The sequence below is a fragment of the Populus euphratica genome, unplaced genomic scaffold (assembly GCF_000495115.2).
Source record: "Populus euphratica unplaced genomic scaffold, PopEup_1.0 scaffold54.1, whole genome shotgun sequence".
Lineage (NCBI taxonomy): Eukaryota > Viridiplantae > Streptophyta > Magnoliopsida > Malpighiales > Salicaceae > Populus > Populus euphratica.
Window position 1 is genome coordinate 63377 of NW_011499910.1, and position 26806 is coordinate 90182.

Genomic DNA, 26806 nt, shown 5'->3' on the forward strand with positions numbered 1-26806 from the left:
CCACAATTTCCAAAATTCTCATGGATATGCACCTTCTTATGCTCCAACTTCTAGAAGAAATCTTGAGGAAACATTGCATGCATTCATTGAAAAGCAAGAGACAATCAATACTCAACTTGCTCAAAACATGACAGATTTTAAAGATACTCTTGCAAAATTAACATCAGCTCTCAATTTCCAAGAGAAAGGTAAGTTTCCATCTCAACCACAACAAAATCCCAAGGGGCAATACAATGCAAATGCAAGTAGTTCCGGAAGTCAACACATGGATCAAGTCAAATTAGTCACTACTCTGCGCAGTGGTAAGGTTATTGAAAAACCCTCTCTTGAACCTTATGAGAAAGATGATGAGTCAATCTCTGAAGGTAAGGAAGGGGTTGAATCTGAAAATTGCAAAGAAAAGACGGATTCACCACCAGCACTTCCATTTTCTCATGCCATGACTAAACGAAGGAAAGTCAATCACAACTCTGAAATTTTTGAAATTTTCAAACAGGTAAGGATCAATATACCTTTGCTGGATGCTATTAAACATGTTCCTTCCTATGCTAAATTTTTGAAAGATCTCTGCATTGTGAAGAGAAAACTAAATGTGAAAAAGAAAGCCTTTCTAGCCGAACAAGTAAGTGCTATTCTTCAAAACAATAATGCTTTGAAATATAAAGACCCTGGTTGTCCTACAATTTCTTGCTTTATTGGAGAGCAAAAAATTGAAAGAGCCTTACTTGATCTTGGTGCTAGTGTGAATGTACTTCCATATTCAGTTTTTCAGAGTCTCAATCTAGGTGAGTTAAAACCAACTTCTATATCTCTTTTACTTGCCGATAGATCTATAAAAGTGCCTAGAGGAATAATTGAAGATGTGTTAGTACAAGTCGATAAATTCATTTATCCTGTGGATTTTATTGTCTTGGACACAGAACCTGTTGAAGCATGTAATTCATTTCCTGTTATTTTAGGACGTCCGTTTCTTGCAACTTCTAACGCATTGATTAATTGTAGGAATGGACTGATGAAGCTATCATTTGGAAACATGACATTGGAGATGAATATTTTCAACATTTGCAAGCAACCTGGAGATGATAATGATTTACAAGAAGTAGATCATATTGACGAATTAGTTTATGATCAACTTGAATCTACTTTAAGTAAAAATGAGTTGGATGAATCTGAAGATTTGCAAATGATTTATTCTGAGGAAGAAATCACGAATGAAAAATACACCGAAAATGTTGATGCGAATCTTTTGTCAATAGTGACAATAGATTCAACATCTGGCATCACACCAATCGATGATTACTTTCCTAACGAATCCTTACTTTCTCTTAATCCAATGTCTTGGTATGATAAAAATATCAATTTTCTTACTTTAGGAGATTTGTCAGCTGATTGGAGTACCCAAGACAAAGAAAAGTTTTTGAACGAAGTGAAGAATTTTTATTGTGATGACCCTAACTTATTCAAATATTGTCCTGATCAAATATTTCAAAGATTCATTCCCGTCAATGAGGTAAGTAGTGTCATTAAACTTTGTCATTCTGAAGCATGCGGAAGTTATTTCTCGTCAAAAAAGACAGCTGCAAAAATCTTTCAAAATGGATTTTATTGGCCCACCATGTTCAAGGACACGCATGCATTCTGCAAAACTTGTGAAAATTGTCAAAAGATTGATACTGGTCAAAAAGTTTTGTTTTATAATTCTCGACTCTATGCATTCCCTAGAGAGCTAAGACCTAAATGGAGCAATCCTTATGGGGCCTATGATATTGAGAATTCAATGAATGACAATGATTTTAAGGAAAATAGACATCGTTTGAAAGCTTACTTTAATAATTTTCCTTGTGAAAATGAATCAGCTGGTTTGAATGATCTTGTAGATAAAGGTTGATTATTTTGTTTTTCTCACATTTTCTTTTTTATGTTTCTTTTTGAGTGATTTTTGCTAGTTTCTTTCACCCCGGTCAAATGGTGGATAACGGTACTCCGTGACTTAAGTCGGTTCTTTCAGTTTCCCACAATTACTGATATCTGTGTATATATTTGTGCAATTCTTTGAATCTCTCTTCTAATTCTCATTTGAAAATGGACACTAATCTTGAAAAATTGAAAAAGTATTTTCCCGCCCTGCCTCAGAATGCGATTACAAAAATTTACCGTGCTAGATGTGCAAGATTGAGATTGTTAATGAATCATGGAATTCCTAAAGATATTCGCTGGTTGATTGAAGCAAAGGTCCGATTATCAGGTGAGTCCTCTAACTTCATTTCACACATGCCTGGAACAGGTAAAAGCACTTTTGCAAAGAAGCGTCGTGCAAAACGACTGGATGTCTGTCATCGATGTGCTAGATGGACTTGTAATACACAATGTCGTTCTTTAGGAATGGTATCTATAAACCGTGAAGATAAAATACAATTCATTAAGGATGGCCTGAGTAAGGAGTCTTTAGATAATCTTCTATTGACTCTTGAGACGCATTCTAGTGGAGATGTGCATCGTGCAATTCATGATTTATGGCCACTATTTCATAAAGAACATGATCGACTTAGTCTTGGGAATTTGACTAAAAAAGACCCTGTTTGCCAGTTTTTAAGAAAACTGGATGGGAAGCCTATCCCCGACCCATAGAGGGCGTTTAAGCCGTTCTTGGACGTAAAACCAAGGGAAGATGTGAGCCACAATCACAACTACCTGTACATACACATGTTTTTTTCAAAAGTAAATAAATAAATAAATAAAAAGAGAGAGAGTGTGTGTGAGACTCCAGCTGGCCTACATATAGGTGTTATGATTGCCTTTCTAATTTCTCATCTATAAAACCCTCTTTTCCTTCCTTTCATTTCTACTCAACCCATACATTCAACAAATACAGAAGTGTGTAGAAATGGCAAGTTCCTCAAGTCATCAAATAAGAAATATTTGTGTTTTCAGTGGATCTAGTCCTGGGAAAGAAAAGGAGTTTCTAGAATCAGCAAATCATCTTGGTCAGGTGCTAGCTGAGAGAAAGATTCATTTAGTGTATGGGCGAGGCAGTCTTGGGTTAATGGGAGGTGTGTCAATAGCTACATTTTTAGGAGGTAGTCAAGTTTTGGGGGTCGTCCCTGAAGCTTTGGCACAAGGAGACATCATTGGAAAAACAATTGGAGAGGAACTTCAGGTCTCCACAATGTCGGCTCGAATGAATGCAATGTTTAACCATGTTGATGCCTTCATTGCTTTACCAGGTGGTCTAGGTACATTGGAAGAGATCTTTCATATTTGATTGACCAACTACAATCTTTCATTCCTGTGATTGATCCCTCCATGACTCGTATAAATTGGTCATCTAAGGAAAGCCGTAAAAAGCTTAGATTGGATTTGAGCCTTCATTTGTGAATTTTTGTGTCTTTTGGTTTTATTATTATGTTTTGTTATTTCTTATTTTTGTTTCAGTGTGTTTCAGGTTTTGTCAGTGTTCGTTATTTCAGGTGATATCTTTTATACTCTATCTTTCTACCTTAGAACATTGAGGACAATGTCTCGTTTTGGTTGGGGGGAGAGGGTAGTAGTTGATAAAAAAAAAAAATTGTTTTTCATTTCATAAAGCATGTGCATAATTGTTGTTACTAGGATGGCAGAGTAAAGGAGTTCTTTTGTTAAGGTGACTCTTGAGACGCATCTTAGTAACCATTCTTAACAAGGTCTATTATAATACTTCCTGAAATATTCAGGTTTACAAACTCTCGCATTGTTATCACTTAATTCTGCTCACATACTTATTTAACATGTATTCTTAAACCTTAATTTACACACACACACTTTAACATATGATTGTGGGTTGCATATTGGATTATTACATTATTTATGTTCTTTTGTTAAAGGTAACAACTAAGGAAAAGGGATTGTATATAATTAAGAAAAAAAACATGAAAAAAAAAGAAAAGAAAAAGAAAAGAAAAAATGATGATAATAAAAATGTAGATAAGTTTGGTTTCGTAGCCTCCCTAACCTAAGCAATTAAGCCCGAAGGGGTGTTTTAACACCTAATACCCTAAAGTCAACTGACTTGGGAGCTATTGGCCCAACGCTTGTTACATGGGTTAAGGAGAAAAGCTTAAGGGAATCAAACATTGCACTATCTACATATCAGTATCTGCGACCCGAGTTACTAAGCTCGTAGGGGTGTCTTAACACCTAATGCCCTAAGACCAACTGGTCTGGGAGTCATTAGCTGAAAGCTCATTACATGGGTTAAAGATGCATGATGTTTTTAAAGTATATGTATATAGAGTTAAAAAAAAAAGAGACAAAAAAAAAGAGACAAAAATAGTAATCCCAATCCAAGGAAGTTAACCTTAAACATTAGAACAAAAATTTTGTTTTCTTCCAAGAAAAGCCCCATAATTATGTGTTGATACATTGAGCACAAAAACAAGGTTTATTAATATTTTGTTAAGAGGTATTGAGCAGATATATAAATTTAATGAGAGTTTGTTTATCTGGATGGATTAATGGAAGTTAAATGATGAATACCTTGCTTTGTGAAATTTGCAAATTTGTTTTCTATTTTAACACTTTGATTACTAGGGACTAGTAATAAGCTGGTTGGGGGATGTGATTAGTACTTAAAAGTGCATTTTTATCATGGTTTTATATCATCATTTTGCACTTGAAATATCAATAACTCCTTAACTAAAATATGTTTTATAAAAATGTATCTAATAATATAAGATACCTATAATTTGTGGTAAATATCTATTTTTAATGCAGGCCTATCACATAAATGAAAGGATTGATTGATGACTTGAAGAACTTAAATTGCAAGGATAAAGAGATGGCCAAACTTAGAAAAGAGATGTCGGTGCAATCCAAACCGGAACACTGTTTAGTAATTGGGTCATATCTAGAGCTATATATCTCAGATTTAGGTCCAATTTATATGGATGGAAAGGTAAGACATAGGCCTACAACTTTCATATGGAGCCCAAGATCTAAAAAGGCCATTATCAAGTCCAAATTGTAGCAACAACAAAGAAGCCCGAATCTGTCTTCCAGCCCGAGCACTATTTGGTATTTTAGCCATATCTGGAGTTCTAGAAGTCTAAATGAGCTAAATTTTTTACACAAGAAAGCTGAGACAATTGCCTACAACTTTCATGTTTGCAACGGGCTCCAATTTTGACGTTATCAATGACGTTTTGGGCAGACAAGAGAAGATAAGGATTGTCACCAAGTCAAAAGTTGGCCACCCACTTATCAATTAGTCATCAAATCAATAGTTCCCAATTTTGGCCTATAAAAGGAGGCATTTGTCATGAATTTAGGCATCTTGGTTTCCAGATCAAGATCATGCTCTTCTTTTCTCTCTTTGTATTTTTTGTAATGTTTATGCTTTGCTTTCATTAATATTAAGTTTATGTCTTTCATTTCCTTTCCTTTACTTAGTTAACTTTTATGTTCTTATTTTGTTTATCTATTTTGCTTTCTTTCATTATGTCTAGCTAAGTTAGTTATGTCAAGGTGAAAAGGTTACACTAATGGTGTAAGAATAAGTATAGTGTAAACTTAATATGGACTTTAATGTTTGATACTAACATGTTTTGTATTTGTTATCTTGTTCACTCTTTAATACTTTGCTTGTTAAATGATTAATCTTGATTTATGTTGTATAACACTTGGTACAACAAATGCTTGGCACTTTCATAGCCCATAATGTATGGTATAACCGACACCTAAGCTATGAAAGGAACTTGATTTGTTGTTAACATAAGTTATAATCATGAATGCTTGACGAGATTTACAAGTATTAGCATTAATTGAATAAGATAACTAATGTAATCATGTTAACAATATATAATCTGATTGGAACCTCCTTTGTGTGTGGTTTCCAATTCAATAATAAGAGTTTATATTATACTTGTTTGATATACCATTAGTGGAACCTCTAACCTTGACATTTGTTATTATTATTGCTTAATCCTTACTTTAATATTTCATCTCTAAGTTCTCATCATCATCATCTTCTTCTTCTTCTCTTTCTTTATTATTATTATTATTATTATTGTTACTATTGTTGTTGTTATTATTGTTGTTTTATAATTGTTGTTTATAATTTGTACAATTAACCTCCCTATGGTTCGACCCCGGTCTTACCGGGTTATTTATTACTTCGACACTCCTGCACTTGGGAGAAGACATCAATCTTTTCGTCGTGTCACGCATCATGGTGTAAGCATGCATGGTTCTTAATTAATTTTCCAATCTCAATTTTTGTCCCCATAACACAGGACCATTAATGGTGTCGCTGTTGGCTATGCTAAAGGGAAATTGAAACACTTACCGTTCAATCCAAAGTTAACAGTCGACGTGGTTAGCTAATACCCGCTTCGTTCTTTCATTAGTTTTTATATATATAAGCATGCCCAAACTGAAAATGTCCTGGAAATGATGCAGATACCAGCTGACATGGTAATCAATGCTCTTATAATGGCCATGGTGGAATGTGCAAACCGATCCACTTCTTCAGAAATCATTTATCATGTAGGATCTTCATTGAGAAATCCGTTCAAATTCTCAAATTTTCAAGAACTAAGCATGCGTTACTTCGTTCAAAATCCGTTGATTGACAAAGATGGAAAGCCAATAAAGGTTGGCGAGTTTACAGCTTTCAGCTCCATGGCTAGTTTCCGTATATACATGTCGATTCGTTCACTACTAAAAACAGGGGCTATTAGCATCTGAATTTAGCAATGGATAATTCCGTTGCTAAATTCAGCAACAGATCTGCAACAGATTACATATATATATTTTTTTTAATATTAGCAACGGATTTTAGCAACGGAAAATCCGTTGCAAACTTTACGTTGAATTTAGCAACGGATTTTCCGTTGGTAATTAAAAAAATAATTATTTAAATTTTAATATAAAACCAAAATTACGAACATCGTTGATTATACTTACTAGGATAAAATCTCAACAGTTTGTTTTTTGCTGGCTTTGGTAAATCTACATAAGTACTCTCCCCCCACACCGAAATGCAAACAGAGACCAATTAACAAAACCAACAGATGAAAATTAATGAACTTTCACTCTGCCAGTCTCCTTCATCCCTAATAACATCGATCCAATACTGTAGAAAAATCACCCTCTCTTCATCGATTTGATTTTCCTTTATCCCAAACATTTCATCTTTTTCGTGTCTTCAGCACCCGTAATTCTTCTCCTTCATCTTCTTCTCTTTCATCTGCACAGTTTCAATCTTTCTCTGTAAACCACCAAAACCACAGATCCATGGCAACATCGAACCAGACCCAGCATTATCACTATCGAACATGCTGATTTACCCCTTCTCATTGTAAACAGGTTGGGTTTTTCACGCTTTTCTTCAATAGTTCAGGTAATTGAAAATTTAGGGTTTTTGTTTTTCTTTGTTGCAATTTAACTTACACTAAAAATCTTTCACCTAATTTTTCCAATCTCAGGTTTTTTTCTGTCCTGTAGATCCATCTCGGTCACCTATAATTGAAGAACACAGGTAACATTTTTTTTTCTCGATACTTTGAATGCTGGTTTTAGGCTATTAATTTGATAATATAAGGGTTTATGAAATGTTTTTAACATAATCTATAACTTAATTATGCATGTTTAATTGAAAATTTATCAAAACCCCCAATTTAATTTTTAGGGTTATAGTTCATAAATTGAACGTCTTTAGGCTACTGGACTAATGCTGGTAATTCATATGTTTGGAAAAGAGTGATCGATGGAAATTATGCATTAGTTCAACTTCTTTGCTTTCACTGAGATGTACCCTGTTGCTTCAACTTTTTATCTTGTAATGCTCTACTTCTATAATTTTTAAGTGTTACAGCAGTGTATGGATGCTATTAAAATCTATAGAGTCTAGCAACTAGTTAACCTGTGATGATTTCCTTCTTCTGTAGCAGTCCAAGTGCTTCTTTTCTTCTTCTTGTAATTTGATTGAGCATGCTTGCAAAGTTTTAGTGCTGCCTTTTAGTCACAGCCAATCCAACTTACTAGGATGTGGTGGTTGCTGATTTTTGTAAATATTTTTTCAAAATATGCAATTATTAGTTTTAGTTGCAAAACTTATACACACTTATTGTATTCATAAAGTTGTGTTTATTGTTATACATTCATAATTCTGTTTATCTGATTTATGCTGTCACAAGTCAAGGCAGCACACCAACTTCTCAAGACTATTCCACATAGCTATGGGAGTAGGAGGGTTGATGGAGTTCCTGTTTTCAGCAAACAAAATTCAGATATTGCAATAACTACCAAAGACGGGATTAAGTGGTATGTATTGATTCTTTTGTATCAAAATTTAAATATGCATATTTCAATTTTTAGGGCATAGGACTGTTTTTTTTTTATTTCCTTATTCAATTCCAGTTTGTATGTTGGTTATATTCAATTAACTTTTCAGGACATAGAACTGTATTTTTCTTTTCCTTATTCAATTGTAGTTTGTATATAAAAAAATTAATTGAATGATTTTCTTTCATTGAATCTGATATTAAGTTTCTTTTTAGATGGAAATTATAAGACAAAAATGAAATTTGAAGATGACTAAATAATATATCAATTAACTCCAAATTTATTTTGATTGTTGCTGGGAAGTCAGTAGTTCATTGCTGTGAATTCTTAGTCTTGGGACTGATTTTCTCTTGATCTGACTTGTTGTTAGCTAGGTTTATTTATAGCTAAGTTATTTATGCTATACTTTTTGTACCTTGTTGTTCTGCTCTTTGAGTTGAAAAAGCATCTCATTGGAATTTCATTTTATGCAAAGGCTTGGTTTTGTAGAAAAATTATGTCCTAAGCATATAGATTCCTATTAAGTTATAGGTTTTAAGAGATAATAATTAGAGTACATTATAATTTAGTCTATGCATTATTTATGATTTTATAAGTTAGTCATTATGTTTTTGAAAACCATAAGATATAATATTTCATATCAAGGGATTTATGTTGAAAATTAATTTTCATATGAAACTCACTTTAAATTTGTTCTGAAATATGCTCTTTTAACCATGTTTTTTTTTAAAAAAAAAATTCTAACATTATATGCTGGTGGGTGTTTCTTGGGTAGTTCTATGCTTTATTGATGTGCTCTTTCAGCAATGGTCGTCTTACAGTGTGGTGAGATGCATGCTAATTTGGGGTCTATTTGGTTAGTAAGAAATGATATGGTCTTTATCGATAGTAAACCATATATGTGAGATGAAATTTATTATCGTATCTTTCATAGTGTTGCTAAGTAGGTGAGGTAAATGTTAGTTATTTTGAAATTTCAAAATAACTTTGTAATCTTGTTCAAGATTGAAAATTTTTAGGTTAGATCTTAGAAGAAAAAAAATTGTTATGACAAAACAATTGCCATGAAAATATAAAAACTAAACAGTACTTTAACTTGGATATTCTTTTTGTTTTTCATAGTTGAACTTACATTTGTTTTAAAGACTAGCAATTGATATAGGTGGATAGGTATAACATACTGTTTATGTTTTTTACTTTTCCAGCAGTATAAATGGCTTATTGGATCACAATATAAATCAATAGAGTTGGCTAAGTCTGATTGAGTTGCAACAAGGAAATCTCCACCTTGGGTCATTGATTATTGGGGCTTAGGTAAGTCTATTTTGCTTCATTTTTTTATGGTTGCTTAATTAGATTATGCTTAATTTGTCTGTTGGGCATGCCTATTGTAATCTTTTCAATTAATTGGAACTCTACTTTTCATTGGGATTAGATTATTCATATTTAAATTTATTTTCCTTGTAGATCCTAGGTTTGGAGGTTTATGTGAACATGATGCTGGGATTATATTCAATTAACTTTTCTGGCCATAGTGCTGTCCTTTTTATTTTTGCTTTTACATATTGCTTCCTGAAGTTCATGTTTTTAGTAATTTTCCTCTTAAGAAGAATAAGAACAAGCCTCGGTCTTCTTTATTTAATTTCAAAACCATGAAGGCATTTAGAGGGCCAAATTCCATTTTGATTATTTGGTTAGACAACATATTTTAATTTAAATGATTGTTTAAGTACTAGTAGTTAAAGCAGTATGCTTATTTATAAAAATACTTATTGGTGTTATCATGTTAATTAGATTAACATGGATGATCGATCGTGGATGTATCGTCGTCTTATGGATGGTCGTCTTCGTCCTGAATACATTACAGGTGTTAGAAGATTTATCAATTTTGCCTTTTCAATTGATAAAAATATATCTGGGGGGAAAATTAGATGTCCTTGTGTTAGGTGCAAAAATCAAAAGTTTTTAAAGGAAGATGATGTTTGTAAGCATCTATTGACAAAAGGTTTTTTACCTTATTATGAAAATTGGACTATACATGGGGAGCCTTATGTCGCACAACCAATATTGGCTGGACCTTCATCGGTTGGAATTAGTCATGTTGTGAATGATGTTTGTCTACAAAATCCATATAGGAATCTGGTCATGGATGCAATGGGGGTTGGTGATGCATACTATAATGATAATGTGTTTAGTCCTGTGGTGGCAGAGGAACTTCCAAATCCGGAGGCAACTAAATTTTTTCAGCTTTTGAAAGCTGCGGAGGAGCCTTTGTGGGATGGGTGTACCAAGCAATCCAAATTATCTACTTGTGTACAATTGCTTAATATGAAGTCAACTTTAAATTTGACTCAGACTGCCTTCAACAAGTTTATTGATTTTACAAAAAGTTGCATGCCTAATGATGAAAATTTGGTATCCAATTTTTATGATGCCAAGAAATTTATGCGGCCACTTGGACTTGGTTATGAGAAATATGATGTGTGTCCTAATTACTGTATGCTATACTATGGAGTAATGCTATGAAAATTAATTGTGATTTTGTGGAAGTTCACGATACAAACCTAAAAATCCTACTAGCAAAGGTTCCAATAAGGCTGAGAAGCAACTCCGATACTTTCCCTTGACACCAAGGCTTTAGAGACTGTTCATGTCTCCATATCATGCCAAAGATATGACATGGCATCATTTTCATACGTCAGATAATGGGGTTATGGTGCACCCATCTGATGGGGAGGCATGGAAGGAGTTTAATCGTGTCCACTTAAGCTTTGCATCAGATCCCAGAAATGTTCGGTTAGGGTTATGCACTGATGGGTTTTGTCCATTTGACATGTCTTCAAATACATACTCTTGTTGGCCAGTAATTGTTACTGTTTATAATTTGCCTCCGTGGAAGTGCATGACTAGACCATTCATGTTTTTGACAATGATGATTCCTGGGCCAAAGAATCCGGGGAAAAAGCTTGATGTTTTCTTAAGGCCTTTAATTGATGAGTTAAAGAATTTCTGGTCAGTTGGTGTTGAAACATATGATGTATACAGAAAGGAAAATTTCCAATTAAGGGCAGCTTTGATGTGGACCATTAGTGACTTTCCAGCATATGGTATGTTATCAGGGTGGAGTACTCATGGAAATCTGTCTTGTCCTTATTGTATGGAGCATAGCAAGGCTTTTATATTAAAAAAATGGAGGGAAAACAACATTTTTTGATTGTCATCGACGATTCCTACCCATGAACCACCCATATAGATGTCAATCTGATAAGTTTTTGAAAGGAGTAATTGAAAGGCTCCCTCCTTTACCTCGTCCATCTGGTTTGGAAATGTTAAATGAAGTGTCCAAGTATACTGAGGGACATAATGGAAGTTCATCATGTAATGATAAAATTCCTGGCTTTGGTGTTAAACACAATTGGGTGAAGAAGAGCATTTTCTGGGAGCTTCCATATTGGCATACAAATTTGATTCGTCATAATCTTGATGTCATGCATATTGAGAAAAATGTCTTCGACAATATTTTTTATACAGTAATGGATTGTCCTAATAGAAGTAAGGACAATTTAAAGGCTAGGTTGGACATTCAATTGTATTGTAAGAAGCCAAATCTGCATTTGCAACAAGATATGAGTGGTCGGGTTTACAAACCTAAAGGCACTTATTGTCTACACAAGAAACAACAACAAGAAGTTTTGTCATGGTTGAAGGAATTATCATTTCCTGATGGTTATGCTTTAAGCATTTCACGATGTGTGAAAGAGGCACAATGTAAGGTTTCGGGGATGAAGAGTCATGATTGTCATGTCTTCATTCAAAGACTTCTTCCAACTGCTTTCTGACCTTACTTGCCTAGGCCACTATGGGAGGCATTAACTGAACTGTCTGTATTTTTTTGAGATATTTGTACAACAAATTTAAATGCCCAGCATATGGAGTTAATGCAGATGAATATAATTGAAATAATTTGCAAACTTGAAAGGATTTTTCCTCCATCCTTCTTTGACTCCATGGAACACTTGATGATACATCTACCTTATGAGGCAAAAGTTGGTGGACCAGTTCAATATCGATGGATGTATCCATTTGAACGGTATGTTTTTATACTATGTTAATTTTATTCCCTTTTTATTTTAAAAAATAAACTAATATTAAGAAATGATATAGGTATATGTTTTATTTGAAGAAGAAAGTGACCAATAAAGCTAAAGTTGAGGGTTCCATATGTGAAGCATACTTGATTGATGAAATCACCAATTTTGCATCTCATTATTTTGGTGATGACGTGCAAACAATTTGGAATCGAGTTCCACGGAATGATGATGGTGGCCTTAACATTGTAGATGGATGTCTCTCTATTTTTTCCTATCCAGGGAAAAAATTATCCAAAAGATTTTATAGAAGACAGTTGTCCCATGCTGAAATGCAAGTTGCACATAACTATGTGATATTCAATTGTCAAGAACTTAAGCCTTATTTAGAGTAAGTATAAAATATTATTTTGTACTTAATTTATAATAATCTGTTATTAACTTTAATATTTGAAAATTTTAGGCAATGTCGTCAAGAGCTAAAGTCACAACAACCACATGTGAGTGATGTTGAAATTGAAAACTTATGCGAAGAGATCTTTCCAAATTGGTTAAAAAATAATGTAAGTATACATAAGTATTTATATTTTATGTCAATTAGTTACTTTAAAAAGATTACTAATCTCTTTTAAATCACTATTTCTTGTGAAGTTAACTATTATGCTAGGTGGAATACCAATGTAACGAAATTGGAAATCAACTCTTTGGACTTGCTATGGGGCCTTCAACTTCAGTGAAATGTTATAATGGGTATTATGTGAATGGTTTTAAATTTCATACTCAAAGTTATGGGCGTTTTAAAAAGACAATGAATAGTGGAGTTTGTGTGAAGGGAAGTTGCTATGATAATAATGAACGTGATTATTATGGAATGCTTAAAGAAGTTGTTCGGCTCAAATACTTGGGGAGTAAGTGCAAGTTATTTATGTTTAAATGTAATTGGTATGATACAAAGCGAGGGATTAGAGTACATCGTTCGAATGGTTTGGTTGAAATCAAGCATACATCTCGACTACATGAAAATGAAGATTTTGTTCTAGCACAACAATGTCAACAAGTCTACTATACATATCCGCCTGGTAATAAATCATCTGAATGGTGGACGGTTATTAAGACTACTGCTAGAAGTCATTATAATGTTGACATGGGTGAATTTATTGAAGATGCCAACAATGTGCGATCATTTGATGTTGATCAATCAGATGAGATTTATCAACCATGTCGTGTCCTTCCTACCCAAACACTTGATGATCAAAATATACTTGTTGAATCATCTTATTATGAAGAAATCAGTCAACATGAATTGCTTCAACTTGACATAAATTGGGGAAACAATGAAGAAGAACAAGAAGATGATGATGGTGATGGTGATGGTGATGGTGATGGTGATGGTGATGGCGATGGCGATGGCGATGGCGATGGCGATGGTGATGGCGATGATTCTTATGGTGGTGGTGATGACAACGATGAAAACATGGTTTTGTGTGATAATGATGACATGGTTAGCAGTGATGATAATAATGAGTAGCATAGGTTAATTATATTTCGTAGTATATGTAATGAATATTTTTTTTTATATGTATGATGATTTCATATTATTTGATAATATTTAGGCTTTCAATGTTTTTTCTTTATTATTTTATTGAAGTGTGTGTTATGGATGACATTACATGTATTATTTTCATTGACCTTTGAAACCATTTCTAACCTTTGAAGTATCAATCTTTAAATTGTGATTCTGATGTTATAATTTATTTTGTGATTTGTTTTCTTGCTGATAGATACTGGAGCATTAATGAAAAGGGTTCTTCCTACTCAATGTTTTGATTTATAGGAACAAACATTAAGGTAAGCATACTTATAATTTTGATTTCCTATCAAGTAATTATTTAGATTTATATTTTTATTATTGTTTGTGTTAATTGGCTTTTGACAATATAAACTTCATGGCTGATTTTTATTATTCCAATGAATGCTTAATGAAATGGTCTTGATGTTATTTATATATTTGTTGTTGTTACAGTAATTATTTTATTTGAAGTATAATATTTTTTGAAGTTATGACTATTACGTTGACTATAAGCTAATTTATTACAATGAATGCTTAATGAGATTTAACAGTTTGTTTTTATTCTAGTTATGGCACTCTTGCAAAAATATCTGTGAATTTTTTGTTATTGAAAGTTTGACTATGAGCTAATTTATTGTTATGTTGTATATATTCATATGATAATGTTTATGTTTTTTCTTGTTTTTAGCATGCCTCGACGAGGATCCATATTAGATTCTAGGAGTGATAGGTCCACTTCAAGAAGTGACAGGTCCACTTCATCCAAATCATTTCAAACTACATCAAGGCATAATAACAAAGGATCTACATTTCAGCAACTTGTGTATCAAAATGCAAATGAGTGTTATATACCTACTTTAGGGAGTACACATCCTCCTCAATGTGATTATGGGAGGGTTGAAGCATATCAATTTTGTGAGGGCTTTCGCTTCCAAGATTTGCTTCAAATTCAAGGAGGTTTCCCTCGAGATAACCAACTTATTTATGAAGGACATAATTCATATAGGAGTTATGGGAGAGTTGATGGTGATGGTGATGATGTGAACATTAGAGATGAAGATGAGGGAGACGGTAGTAATGAGAGAGGTATATGTGATGAGGATGCAGATGGTGTGCCATCAAACCACGGTTCAACATCTTCTCCATACAATTATGATCAAAATGTTAAAAGGAAGGGTTTTGACACACCAATGGATCCAATTACAAGAAAAAAAAGAGCTTTGTTTATATGGAACAACAGAGTAAGTTTAAATTTTTAAAAATTAACTTAAAAAAATTATATTTTCAGGTATGAAAAAAATTACTTATTATTATGTAATTATTTGTTTACTATAAGTTTGTTATTATATATTTTCAGGTTCAATAACGCATCGTGTGGACATGCAATCGGAGATATTTTGAGGTCCAATTTTAAAGGAGCATGGCACTCTTGGGAAAAAGTAGATTCAATGTGCAGGGATGAACTCTTTAAAGAGTTTAAGGTAAGAACCAACACTAATTGTCATTTTTTTTTAAATTTTGATCACTTTAATATAGCATTATGAAAATTTGTTCTTATTTCTTGTTTACTCTTTAATATCATTTAATTTCTTTAATTATTATATCATCTTGCAAATTCGGAACAAGATAACAATATGATTAATTTTTTATATAATTTGAAATTTTGTGCACTCTTTTAACTTGGTATATATATTATTTGGTAGAAAAAATATTCCTTTCCTGAGGAAGATGAGTCGATTGTTCGTAATATTTGGGAAGATAAGGCTAGGATAGCTTTGAATCGGCAATTGACACGAGCTCACAAGAAAGCCATGTCAAAAGAAAACACTACAAATATTATAGATTGCCTTGATAAAGGTCCTGCTTGGATAAACAATGCTGACTGGAATCAAATGATCAAAAATGTTTGGTCCACCCCTGAATTTCAAAGGAGGTCTGAATCTGCTAAGAGGAATCGATTAACCAAAACAGATGGTAAAATAAGCACTCATTCTGGAGGAACAGTGTCATTTGCATCATATCGAGCTAACATGGTAATGATTTTTTTTTATTATGCTTAAGATAATGAATTAAATTTTATATATTTATCTTTTATAATATTTATTAATCTTGAAAGCAAGAGGAAGCTGGTGGAAAAGAACCTCCATGGGATAATGTCTTTTCAGCTTTGCATCAGAGTACTAAGCAGTCTGGTAGCTTCGTCGACAACAAGTCTAAAAAAGTGGTTGTATGTATTTTTATTTGATTATTTCTTAATATAACTTAAGTATTATTTAACATTCAAATGAATTTATTGATGCATGTATTTTATTTGTAGGAGAATTATAAAAAGGAGATGATTTCAAAGTATGGAACTAATCGAGAAAATCATCCTTCATTTGATGGAGCAACTTGGTGTGTGGCTTCAGGAGGAGTTACAAAGGGTAGGGTATATGGTGCACCTCGTATGCCAAAATCTATAGTTAGTACAAGTTCTTCATCACATTCCTACTCGGTGGAGTCATCATATCCCAGTTCATCGTATCGAGCGTTGCAACAAAGGATAAAGGATAAAGAAGAGGAGATAAAGAAAAAAGATGATTTTATTCTTGAAATGAAACGGCAGATGGATTCTATGCAAGAATATCTTGTGAACAATCTTGGATACCGTGGTGGGACATCAAATATTGGCCAAGGTATGCCTTCACCTATGGCTCCCCAGATAATGACACCTATGGGTCCCACATCTCAACCACTTTATCGACCTACACCTCGATCACTATATCCTGATCAATCTTGTGTCGATCCCCAATATCATGGTTCGTCTTCGCAACCACCACCATGATTGTATCTTTTGTTATTTTTTTTTAATTGTATTTCGACATAATTGTATTAATGCAAGTTTGACTAAATTTTTATAATATGAATATTATTTTTATTTTATTTTTTATTAGTTATACAATTATTTTTAAAATTAATTTATGTTGGTTATATATATTCTACAACTTTCAAAATATCTATAAATAATTAATTAAACAAATTAAAAGTCATTTCAATAAATAAATAAAAATTAATTTAATAAAATTAATATACTCAGCAAATTCCCAAAATGAGCAACGAAATTTCCGTTGTTGAAAATCCGTTGCTAAAATTAGCAACAGAAAATCCGTTGCTAAAATTGTAACGGAAAATCCGTTGCTAATTGTAAGCAACGGAATTTCCGTTGCTGGGAAATCAGCAACGGATATATCCGTTGCTAAAGAATCAGCAACGACAAATCTGCATCCGAAATTTACCGTTGCTGATTCTGTTGCTAAATTATGTTAGCAAAGGATTTTAGTATTATTTGCAATGGAGTAGTCCATTGCTAATGACTATATTTTCTAGTAGTGGTTATTCGTTGCCATTAAAGGTTTGATGAACATAACTAATTTAATTCAGCTGCGTCTCAATTTCCAATTCTTTGGCATTAATTTAATTTCACATTTCGTTGTCCATCAAAATTTAGTCTATTTCTATAGTTCATATAGTTCACAGATCACCTGCATCATCATGGGTCCATCGTTCAAAAAGAGGATGTGATGTCATGATAGTTGCACGAAAAGTGTTCTTCTTCTGGATCGCAAATAACAAGTTATTTAATGAAAATCTATTTTTACTAAATTATTTGAATATAAGAAAAGGAGGTATTTGCCTATACCTTTGAAGAAAGCAAAGTCACAGAATTTCAAGAACCGCTTTTCCTTATTAATTATTCCTATTTTATTGATTTATACAATAAAAAAAATTGATATTCTTTTTAAATATAAAATTATTAATAAATAATCTAATGAACAAGATTGGGATGGAATTACAAGAAGGTTATATATATAAATTATAAATAATAATAATAAGTTAAAGAGGATTTTATGATGTCAGATTAATGTGAAAATTAAACAAAAAATAGAACCGTGAAAAAAATCAACTACACTGATTAGAATTTTAAAAAAACCGACCGGTTCGGTTTGGTTTTATAAGTCTGAAATAAATAAAAAATCAAACCTGAAAAAATCTATCCAAGCCAAGAAAAAATCGAGTTAAACCGAAAAAAACAGAGTCAAACCAAAAAACTGATCCAAACTGAAAAAACCAAGTCAAACCATTTTTGAACTGGTTTTTGTTCTAAAAAACCAAATCGAATCGAAACTAGTTGATTTGAACCAGTTTAAAAAAAAAACAATTCGATTTAGTTATTTTTTTTTTTATAAAAATCGAACCGAACAAAAAATAATCACCCCTAGATTAGATAGTATTATAAAATAATATAAATTATATATTGAAACCTCATATAATAGTTTAAGTTATTAAATTGAATTGATGTTTTAAGATACTATTAACGCCTTAATGATCAAACGATTACGAATTCAATCAAATTTCACCATCCTCATTTATGTTATGAAAATTAAATATAAGGTAACATGAGTTTATACAAGTTTTAAATTTAAAGAGGTTTTATTCAAAAATATATTTTAAAAAATAATATAAATCATATATTAGAAACTCACCTAATAGCTTTAGCCACCGATAGTTAATAAAGTGGTAGATAAAGATCAAAATTGGTACCCTATGCATATGTATCATGCATGATTACAACCTAAAATCAATAATTAAATTAACATGTCTTATTTCATAATTGCTTTTCCTTTTTTGCAACATATAATCAAACATAAACTTTCTATGTATGTGATTGTTTTCTCATTAATCTCAAACTAACAAGTATTTTTTTTCTTTTACCAGCTATTCCATCTAGCAATAAATACTGTTTTATTCCAGAAACGCTACAAGGACAAGTACAATACTCTTGACAGAAAATTGAAACGTGTAATGCGATTAGCTGAGCTCTATGAACCTTATGGGTTCTTTAAGGGCATGTAAGGATATAGTTATTGAATTCCATTGATATATCCTATACTTTAAATGCACATTACAAAGATTACAAAAATAATGAATTAATTTTTCTTTTTTTACTCAGATTTCATGACGCAAACTCGGAAAAGTTGCAAATTGTTGCAAGAGAGACTTGTTCAGATGCAGATGCCTTCAATTTTGACCCCACATGTGTCAATTGGGAAGCTTACATGATGGATGTTCATTTTCCGGGTCTTGTAAAATATGTGCTAAAATGATATATTGCAAGAGAGCATATGCATGGTGACATTAATCTGGGCATACTGTTCCTACGAATTGTTTTATAAGTGATTGTAATATTTGGAGTTTTTCATTATGATGAAAACTAAAATTAGTGGACAAAATAAAGTATCCAATAAAAGTGCAATTTAATATATTAACTGTACGTTGTTAAAGACTTGCAATTTTTGATTTTCTTGTTATTGAAATATATTATTTTTCCTTAATGTTTTTTTGTTAAATGATTCAATATATAGTTATATAATTCAAAAAATATATCACTCATATTTATATTATGTTCTTATACAATATCTTTTTTTTTAATATTTTCAGTTAGTTATAATTTTAATTCTAAAATTGTGCTTGGAACACATGGCACGATGAATTTCAAAGCACCAAGCCATATAGCTTCAAACTATAAGAAGAGATTTTGAAAATCTCTGGATGAAAGAAGGAGAAATCATTAATGATTTCTCTTCAAAAATAATTAAAGTTGGGGAGAAAATCTTAACTTTCCTAAAAAAAAAAAAGATTTTTTCATCAACATTATTAAAGAGTTGAGAGATCTCACTCAACTCTCAATCATTGTGCTAGTGCTAGTAGGTTGATTACAAGATCAAGAACAAAGAATATCAAAAAGAAATGAAACAAAATAAATTTTCATCAAACAATAAACTAGGTGATATTGGTATATCTACAGAAAGCGCATTTATAAAAGGATTGCAGACACAAAAGAAACCATGATGCAAAATCTATAAGAAGTTTGAGAGATACATTTCATTTGATGATATGAAATAAGCCTATATATATTGATGTAGACGAATCCACTTGTGAGACAAAAATGGTAGAACTAATATCTTGGTGTGAATTATCAATTAAAATATCATTTCATATATTTGAAGTGTCAACAATATTTGAGACATAAATGAGCTAATGACATCGTTTAACTTAGTGGTGTACTTTTTAGTATACTAACTTAGTTTGAAGTCTTTCATCTAAAATAATGAAAGGACATTAATGTAATGAAGTTTTTATATATTTTTCTAGTTGTAATAAAGAAAAGAACATGATATGTACTAAGTATTAACAACTCTAATTAATATCCAGTTTTAATAGAGCATTGACCATGAACATTTAAGAATAATGCTTTTGATGGTGATATAAAAATCATAGAGAATATTTTGGAAGGAATTATTCCTTAAGATCCTTGTATGTCATTCATAGTGTGTTCTACAATCTTCACTTTCAAACTACTATGACTTCTTCTTTAATGAAAATCTTTAAAAATTATAAATCTTCTCTTTGATAAATACCTTTACAATGTCCTTTATAGACCCCTGAGGTATTGATAGGGGACCATTTGAAGATCAAATCAGTATGAGGTATTTTTATGTGGCAAAAAGACATTAATAAAGGTATTAATGAGCTTTTATAAAAATAGAGAAAAAGAAGGAGAAGAAGATGTAGAAGTTAGAGAAAAAGAATAATGATTGTATTTATATGTCAGAATATAAGGTTTCAAACCTTTTTTCTATATACTCATGCTTCTTTTTATATTACCTGGCTTTATACAACATTAGAGAGGTGGAGATGTAATCTTATAATAATAAATAATATTATTCTACTATTCATGCCAACACATCTAATTAATATAAACATGGATGCTTGTTTATATTTAATAGGATGTAATGGGTATCATAATTACTAACCCAAGCCTGGAGTATGAGAGGCTTAATTTGGAGTTATCTTTAGCTATATATTGAACATAAAAGTAGTTAGGTTCAACTTATATGCTAAAAACTCAAGAGGAATAAGGTTAGCTTGTGATTTCACCCAAGAATGGTTAGGGACGAGGGCTTCATAGCCCAATGTAGAGTTAAGCACGGACACGTCCTAACCCAATATAGAACTAGGCGTGAATATGTCATGACCTGAGTTAGAGTTGTGCAGGGACGCATCACATCCCAAATTACAGTTGGGCACTGACACATCACGACCGAATTAGAGTAGGGGCACGAATGCACCCTTACCCTACTTAAAGTTAGGAGTGGGCACATCATGGTTTAACCTAGGGTTGAACGCAAACACGGACATGCCTGCGCCCAACTTAAAGTTGGGCATACGCATGCTTTGGCCTAACCTAGGGTTGGGCACGCTCCTGCCTAACTTAACGTTAGACGCAGGTACGCCATGGCCCCATATTAAGTTGGACACTGAAAAAATATAACCCCATTTTTTATTATGACTTTTATGAGATGGCCTTTAAATGAGGGGTTTTAGAAAATCATAACCCATCAATAGCCCTCCAAGTCTACTTATTTTTTAGAAAGATGGGGAGACTTAGAACCAGATTTTTTTTTTTACTAAACTCAATTAAGTCATAATCTTGATCAAGATGTCTTTTACACTCCCTCTATTAGGGTCTTGCTAGTAGGGATGGTGTTCCTAGATAGTTCATTGTTTAAGTCTTGAAGATGTGTTCTCAGTCCTTTCTTTGAGGAGCATTGGACACTTACTATTGTCTTAGATAAGTGGATTTTAGACGCCACAGGGTGTGTAACCCTATTTGGACCAGTAGGATGTGTTATTATATAAAGGATGGTTCTGACACTTTTTAATATTATAGAGGTTGGCACTCATGCTATCCAAGAGAGATGTGGGTCTAAGACCGCATACAAGGTGTGTAACCCGAGTTGGATAGACAGGTTAAGCCAGATAAGGCTACCCTAGCACTCTTAAATACCATAGAGATTGGTCCCATGTTGTCAAAGAGAGATGTGGATCCTAGACCACACACATGGGTATGTAGCCTGTTTGGACAGATATGATGGACCCGATAAGGTTACTCTAGTGTTTTTACTTCCAACTGAAAAGGTTAGAAAGAAAAAAGAAAGGGGGCGTTGAAAGCCGTCCTAAAGAGTAAAGTATTGATCCCCTACTACCGCCCTAAGGAAATAGGTTCCAGATGCCACAGGGATGTTTTAGATCGGTAGGAAATATTCTTGAGAAGGAATGTAGATTAAATAAGAATATAAGTGATAAAAATATGCATTTTTTTTATTTATGTATTCAATAATGATACAGCCTAAGATGGTTTAAGCACTTCTTGATGTTATAAAGGTTGGTACTCGTACTATCCAGGAGATGTGGTTCCTAAACCACACAAAAGGTGTGTAACCTAAGTTGTATAGACGAGCTGAGCTTGGTAAGGCCGCCCCAGCACTCCTAAATGCCACATAGATTGGTCTCGTGTTGTTCATGAGAGATGCGGTTCCCAAACCACACATATGGGTATATAAACCATTTGGACATATAATATAGACTCGATAAGGCCGTTCTATTGCTCTTACTTCCAATTAAAAAGGTTAGACAGAAAGAAGAAAGTGGGCGTTGAAAATTTTTGAAGAGTGAAGCATTGATCCCTTACTATTGCCCTAGAGAACTAGGTCCCAGATGCCACAAAGGTGTATAACCTCGATTGGTAATAGTAGATGTTGATGCTCACTTTCAACTTCATTGCTATCCTAGAGAAGTGGGCCTTAAATGCTATAAGGGTGTGGATTAGTAGAAAGTATTCTTGAGAAAGGAATGTAAATTAAATAAGAATATAAGTGATAAAAATATACATTCTTCATTTATGTATTCAACAATTATACAACCTAAAATGGTTTGAGTGTCACATATAAAGAAGGTCACAACCTTATAGATTTTACAAGTGATAGGTATTAGCTCTGATCACCTGCGTCATTCTAAAATGACTATCCTATTTTAAAGCTGGCTTTCCTCTATTTTCTTTATTGTTTATGGCTTCTAGTTTTCTTAGTTCCAAGTTCCCTTGTTTGAAGGTTATGCTTTTAACCCTAGTGTTGAGGTACTGAGTAGCCTTGTGTTTGTAAGCCTCATTCCTTATTGCAATTGTGAGTTTGGACTTTTTTAGTAAGTCTAGATTGACTTTGAGTCCTTGCTCATTGTTTTGAGAAGAAAAGTGCAATACTCTAGCACTAGGACATTCATTCTCTACTTGAATCGTGGCTTCAGTTCTATATTTGAGAAGAAAAAGGGTTTCCCTTGTTGAGGTCTTTATTATTGACTTATATGCCTATAAGATTTCATTCAAGAGCTCAACCTATTCTGACTTAGCCTTTTTTATCTACTTCTTGTTCAGACTATTGAGTAGTACTATGTTAGTAAGTTCAACTTGCCCATTTGTCTAGAGATGTGATATTGAAAAGAACTTGTGATCAATCTGCAATCTTTTGCACTGTTCCATCATCATCTAGTTGTTAAATTGGGTTCTATTGTCAATGATCAGTATCTTAGGCAACCAAATTAGCAAATTATGTTCTTCCATAAGAAAGAGATCACTTTATTGGTTGTAATATTTGTTAATGCTTCAGTTTCTATCCATGTGGTGAAGTAGTCCACAACCACTATAACAAATTGTCTTTTCCCTATTGCTTTAGGGAAAGATCTTATAATATTCATTCCCCATCGACAGAAGGGCCAAGAAGAAGTGATCATTGTCATCTTTGTTGAGGGTTGCCTTGACACTATGGCAAATCTTTGACACTTATCTCATTTCTTTACTAGGTCTTTGGATTCTTAGAGTATGAAAGACTAATAAAAGCCTACTCTTATAGTTTGAGCAGCCAAAGCTCTAAATCCTATATGCAATCTATAAACTCTTTAATACATCTCCCTAAAAATATAGATGCCTTCCTTTAAAAACAAGCACTCGAGGAACAATGATGATGTAGATCTTTAATGCAAGACCTTGTCAATCAAATAACAACCTGAGGCTCTCTTGGTTAGTTTTATGACTTCCATCTTATCCGAGGGCAAGGTATATGTGAGTAGGTATACCATGATTGGAGCTCTTCAATCCTCAGTTCTCATAATTGGGGGTATTGTAGCATTGCTCTCTTCCATACGGGGTCAGTCCAAGACTTCAATATAAACATCAATGGGAAGGTCAGTTGGGTTAGCACTGACCAACTTGGAGATGAAGTCAGCTTGTGCATTGTCCTTTAGTGCACCCTGGTAATGTTAATCATCTCGTCCTTCTAAGTCAGCATGGCTTTAGCCTTCTCAAAATATTTGACCATGGTTGGATTTTTGGCTTCATACATCCCCTAGCACTGTCCCACAATCAGCTGATAATCATTGTGCACCTAGAGAGGGTACGCTTTCAAGGCTTCCATCAAATCTAAGCCAGTTATCAATGCTTCATATTCGACCATATTGTTGGTAGTTGGAAACCCAAATATGAGCTCATATTGGTAAACCTGCCCCTCTAGAGTATTAAGTAGGATTTTTGCCCCATGTTTTTCTTATGTAGAGTTACTGTCTACATAGAGTTGCCAATACTGGAAGGGGGTTTGTTCTAGTGACTCAGGCTTTACCATTGTCGCACGTGTGCGGCGTCGCGACGATCATCCACCATCCATGAAAATGATGGGAAGTGGTGTATTTCTAGGAAGGTATGATGAGACAAGGAATTCTTGTCTCTTATAAATGGAAAATTTGAATGGGAGTCGCCACCTAGTGACACGACTAAAAGATTGATGTTTTCTTCCAAGTGCAGGAGTATCGAAGTAATAAATAACCCAGCAAGACCGGGGTCGAACCACAGGGAGGTTATTTGTACAAATTATAAATAACAATAATACAACAACAATAATAATAACAATAACAATAACAACAACAACAATAATAATAATAACAATAATACAAGCATTTGTTGTACCAAGTGTTATACAACATAAATCAAGATTAGTCATTTAACAAGCAAAGTATTAAAGAGTGAACAAGATAGCAAATATAAAACATGTTAGTATCAAACATTAAAGTCCATATTAAGTTTACATTATACTTATTCTTACACCATTAGTGTAACCTTTTCACCTTGACATAATTAACTTAGCTAGACATAATGAAAGAAAGCAAAATAGATAAACAAAATAAGAACATAAAAGTTAACTAAGTAAAGGAAAGGAAATGAAAGGCATAAACTTAATATTAATGAAAACAAAGCATAAAAAATACAAAGAGAGAAAGGAAGAGCATGATCTTGATCTGAACACCAAGATGCCTAAATGCATGGCAAATGCCTCCTTTTATAGGCCAAAAATGGGAACTATTGATTTGATGACTAATTGATAAGTGGGTGACCAACTTTTGACTTGGTGACAATCCTTATCTTCTCTTGTCTGCCCAAAACGTCATTGATAACGTCAAAATTGGAGCCAGTTGCAAACATGAAAGTTGTAGGCAATTGTCTCAGCTTTCTTGTGTAAACAATTCAGCTCATTTGGACTTCTAGAACTCCAGATATGGCCAAAATACCGAACAGTGCTCGGGCTGGAAGACAGATTCGGGCTTCTTTGTTGTTGCTACAATTTGGACTTGATAATGGCCTTTTTTGATCTTGGGCTCCATATGAAAGTTGTAGGCCTATGTCTTACCTTTCCATCCATATAAATTGGACCTAAATCTGAGATCTGTAGCTCCAGATATGACCCAATTACCGAACAGTGTTCCGGTTTGGATTGCACCGACATCTCTTTTCTAAGTTTGGCCATCTCTTTATCCTTGCAATTTAAGTTCTTAAAGTCATCAATCAATCCTTTTATTTATGTGATAGGCCTGCATTTAAAATGAATATTTACCACAAATTAAAGGTATCTTATATTATTAGATATATTATTATAAAACATGCTTTAGTTAAGGAGTTATTGATACTTCAAGTGAAAAATGATGATATAAAACCTTGAAAAAAATACACTTTTAAGTATTAATCACACCCCCCAATCAGCTTATTACCAGTCCCTAGTAATCAAAGCGTTGTCACACGTGTGCGACATCGTGGCGATCATCCACCATCCATGAAAAGATTGGGATGTGGTGTATTTCTAGCAAGATATGAAGAGACAAGGAATTCTTGTCCCTTATCAGTGAAAATTTGAATGAGAGTCGCCACCTAATATTCTGGTAACTAGGAACCCTAACTGGTCTTAGAGATCAGGTACGGAGGCTGGTTGCGTAAACGGAAGGTATTAGCACCCCAAATACACCCTACCTAAGGTAGACTGCATTGTTTTGTCTGATAAAATATGAAATCATGTTGTGGTATCTAATTATATGTCTATCTAAGGTTTAAGAAAAGTCTTCCTTTATAAGGAGATCTTTATTTTATCGGGTAAACACCTAGTTGTTCTATGTTGTTAATAAAAAATACTTTTTATTTAATATCAAGAATACATGTTGCATATAACCTCATAATCCCTGATACTAAAACAAAACAAAATAAATTTTTTTGTTTTTTTTTTGAAATTTTGGCGAATGTTCTCTTGACTTTAATAAACTGGTTATTAAAGCCAAAATACATGCTAAAATATTGTTTTGTTTTTGGTGTATGAAAAAATACAATATGATTTTTTTAGCTTCGAGACACTTGGCCGTATGCACAAAAAAATATTTTTAAATTTTTTTTTAAGTTTTTGACAAAAAACCGGGTATTTTTAATACCAAATTTAATTTTTTTTTTTTACATAAAATACAAACCAATACTAAGAAAAAAGGCATAAATAAAAAAATAAATTAAAAATATAAAAAAATAAATTAATAATTTTTTTTTCATGGGCCGGAGGTTACCTGGGATTGGCGTCGAGGCGGGGGGTTTGTT

General features: G+C 33.0%; 2 protein-coding genes across 3 annotated transcripts; both read left to right on the forward strand.

Moving 5' to 3' along the window:
• Positions 1-6266: 6266 nt before the first annotated feature.
• LOC105133815 (alcohol-forming fatty acyl-CoA reductase-like) lies at positions 6267-19298 on the forward strand. Its single transcript, XM_011037942.1, has 5 exons — positions 6267-6348; positions 6433-6685; positions 17349-17368; positions 18733-18866; positions 18968-19298. The coding sequence occupies exons 2-5, from the start codon at positions 6445-6447 to the stop codon at positions 19119-19121; spliced, it is 549 nt and encodes a 182-aa protein (XP_011036244.1). The 5' UTR covers positions 6267-6348; positions 6433-6444; the 3' UTR covers positions 19122-19298.
• LOC105133814 (uncharacterized) lies at positions 14990-16897 on the forward strand. 2 transcript variants are annotated; one of them, XM_011037941.1, is made up of 4 exons: positions 14990-15218; positions 15335-15458; positions 15681-16010; positions 16094-16266. In XM_011037941.1, exons 1-4 carry the CDS (start codon positions 15031-15033, stop codon positions 16220-16222), a joined length of 771 nt encoding a protein of 256 aa, XP_011036243.1. In that variant the 5' UTR covers positions 14990-15030; the 3' UTR covers positions 16223-16266. The 2 variants fall into 2 exon arrangements, 1 of the variants encoding a protein (XP_011036243.1); XR_843868.1 differs by lacking the exon at positions 14990-15218 and adding an exon at positions 16295-16897 and having other exon boundaries at positions 15327-15458; positions 15681-16204.
• Positions 19299-26806: the final 7508 nt, after the last annotated feature.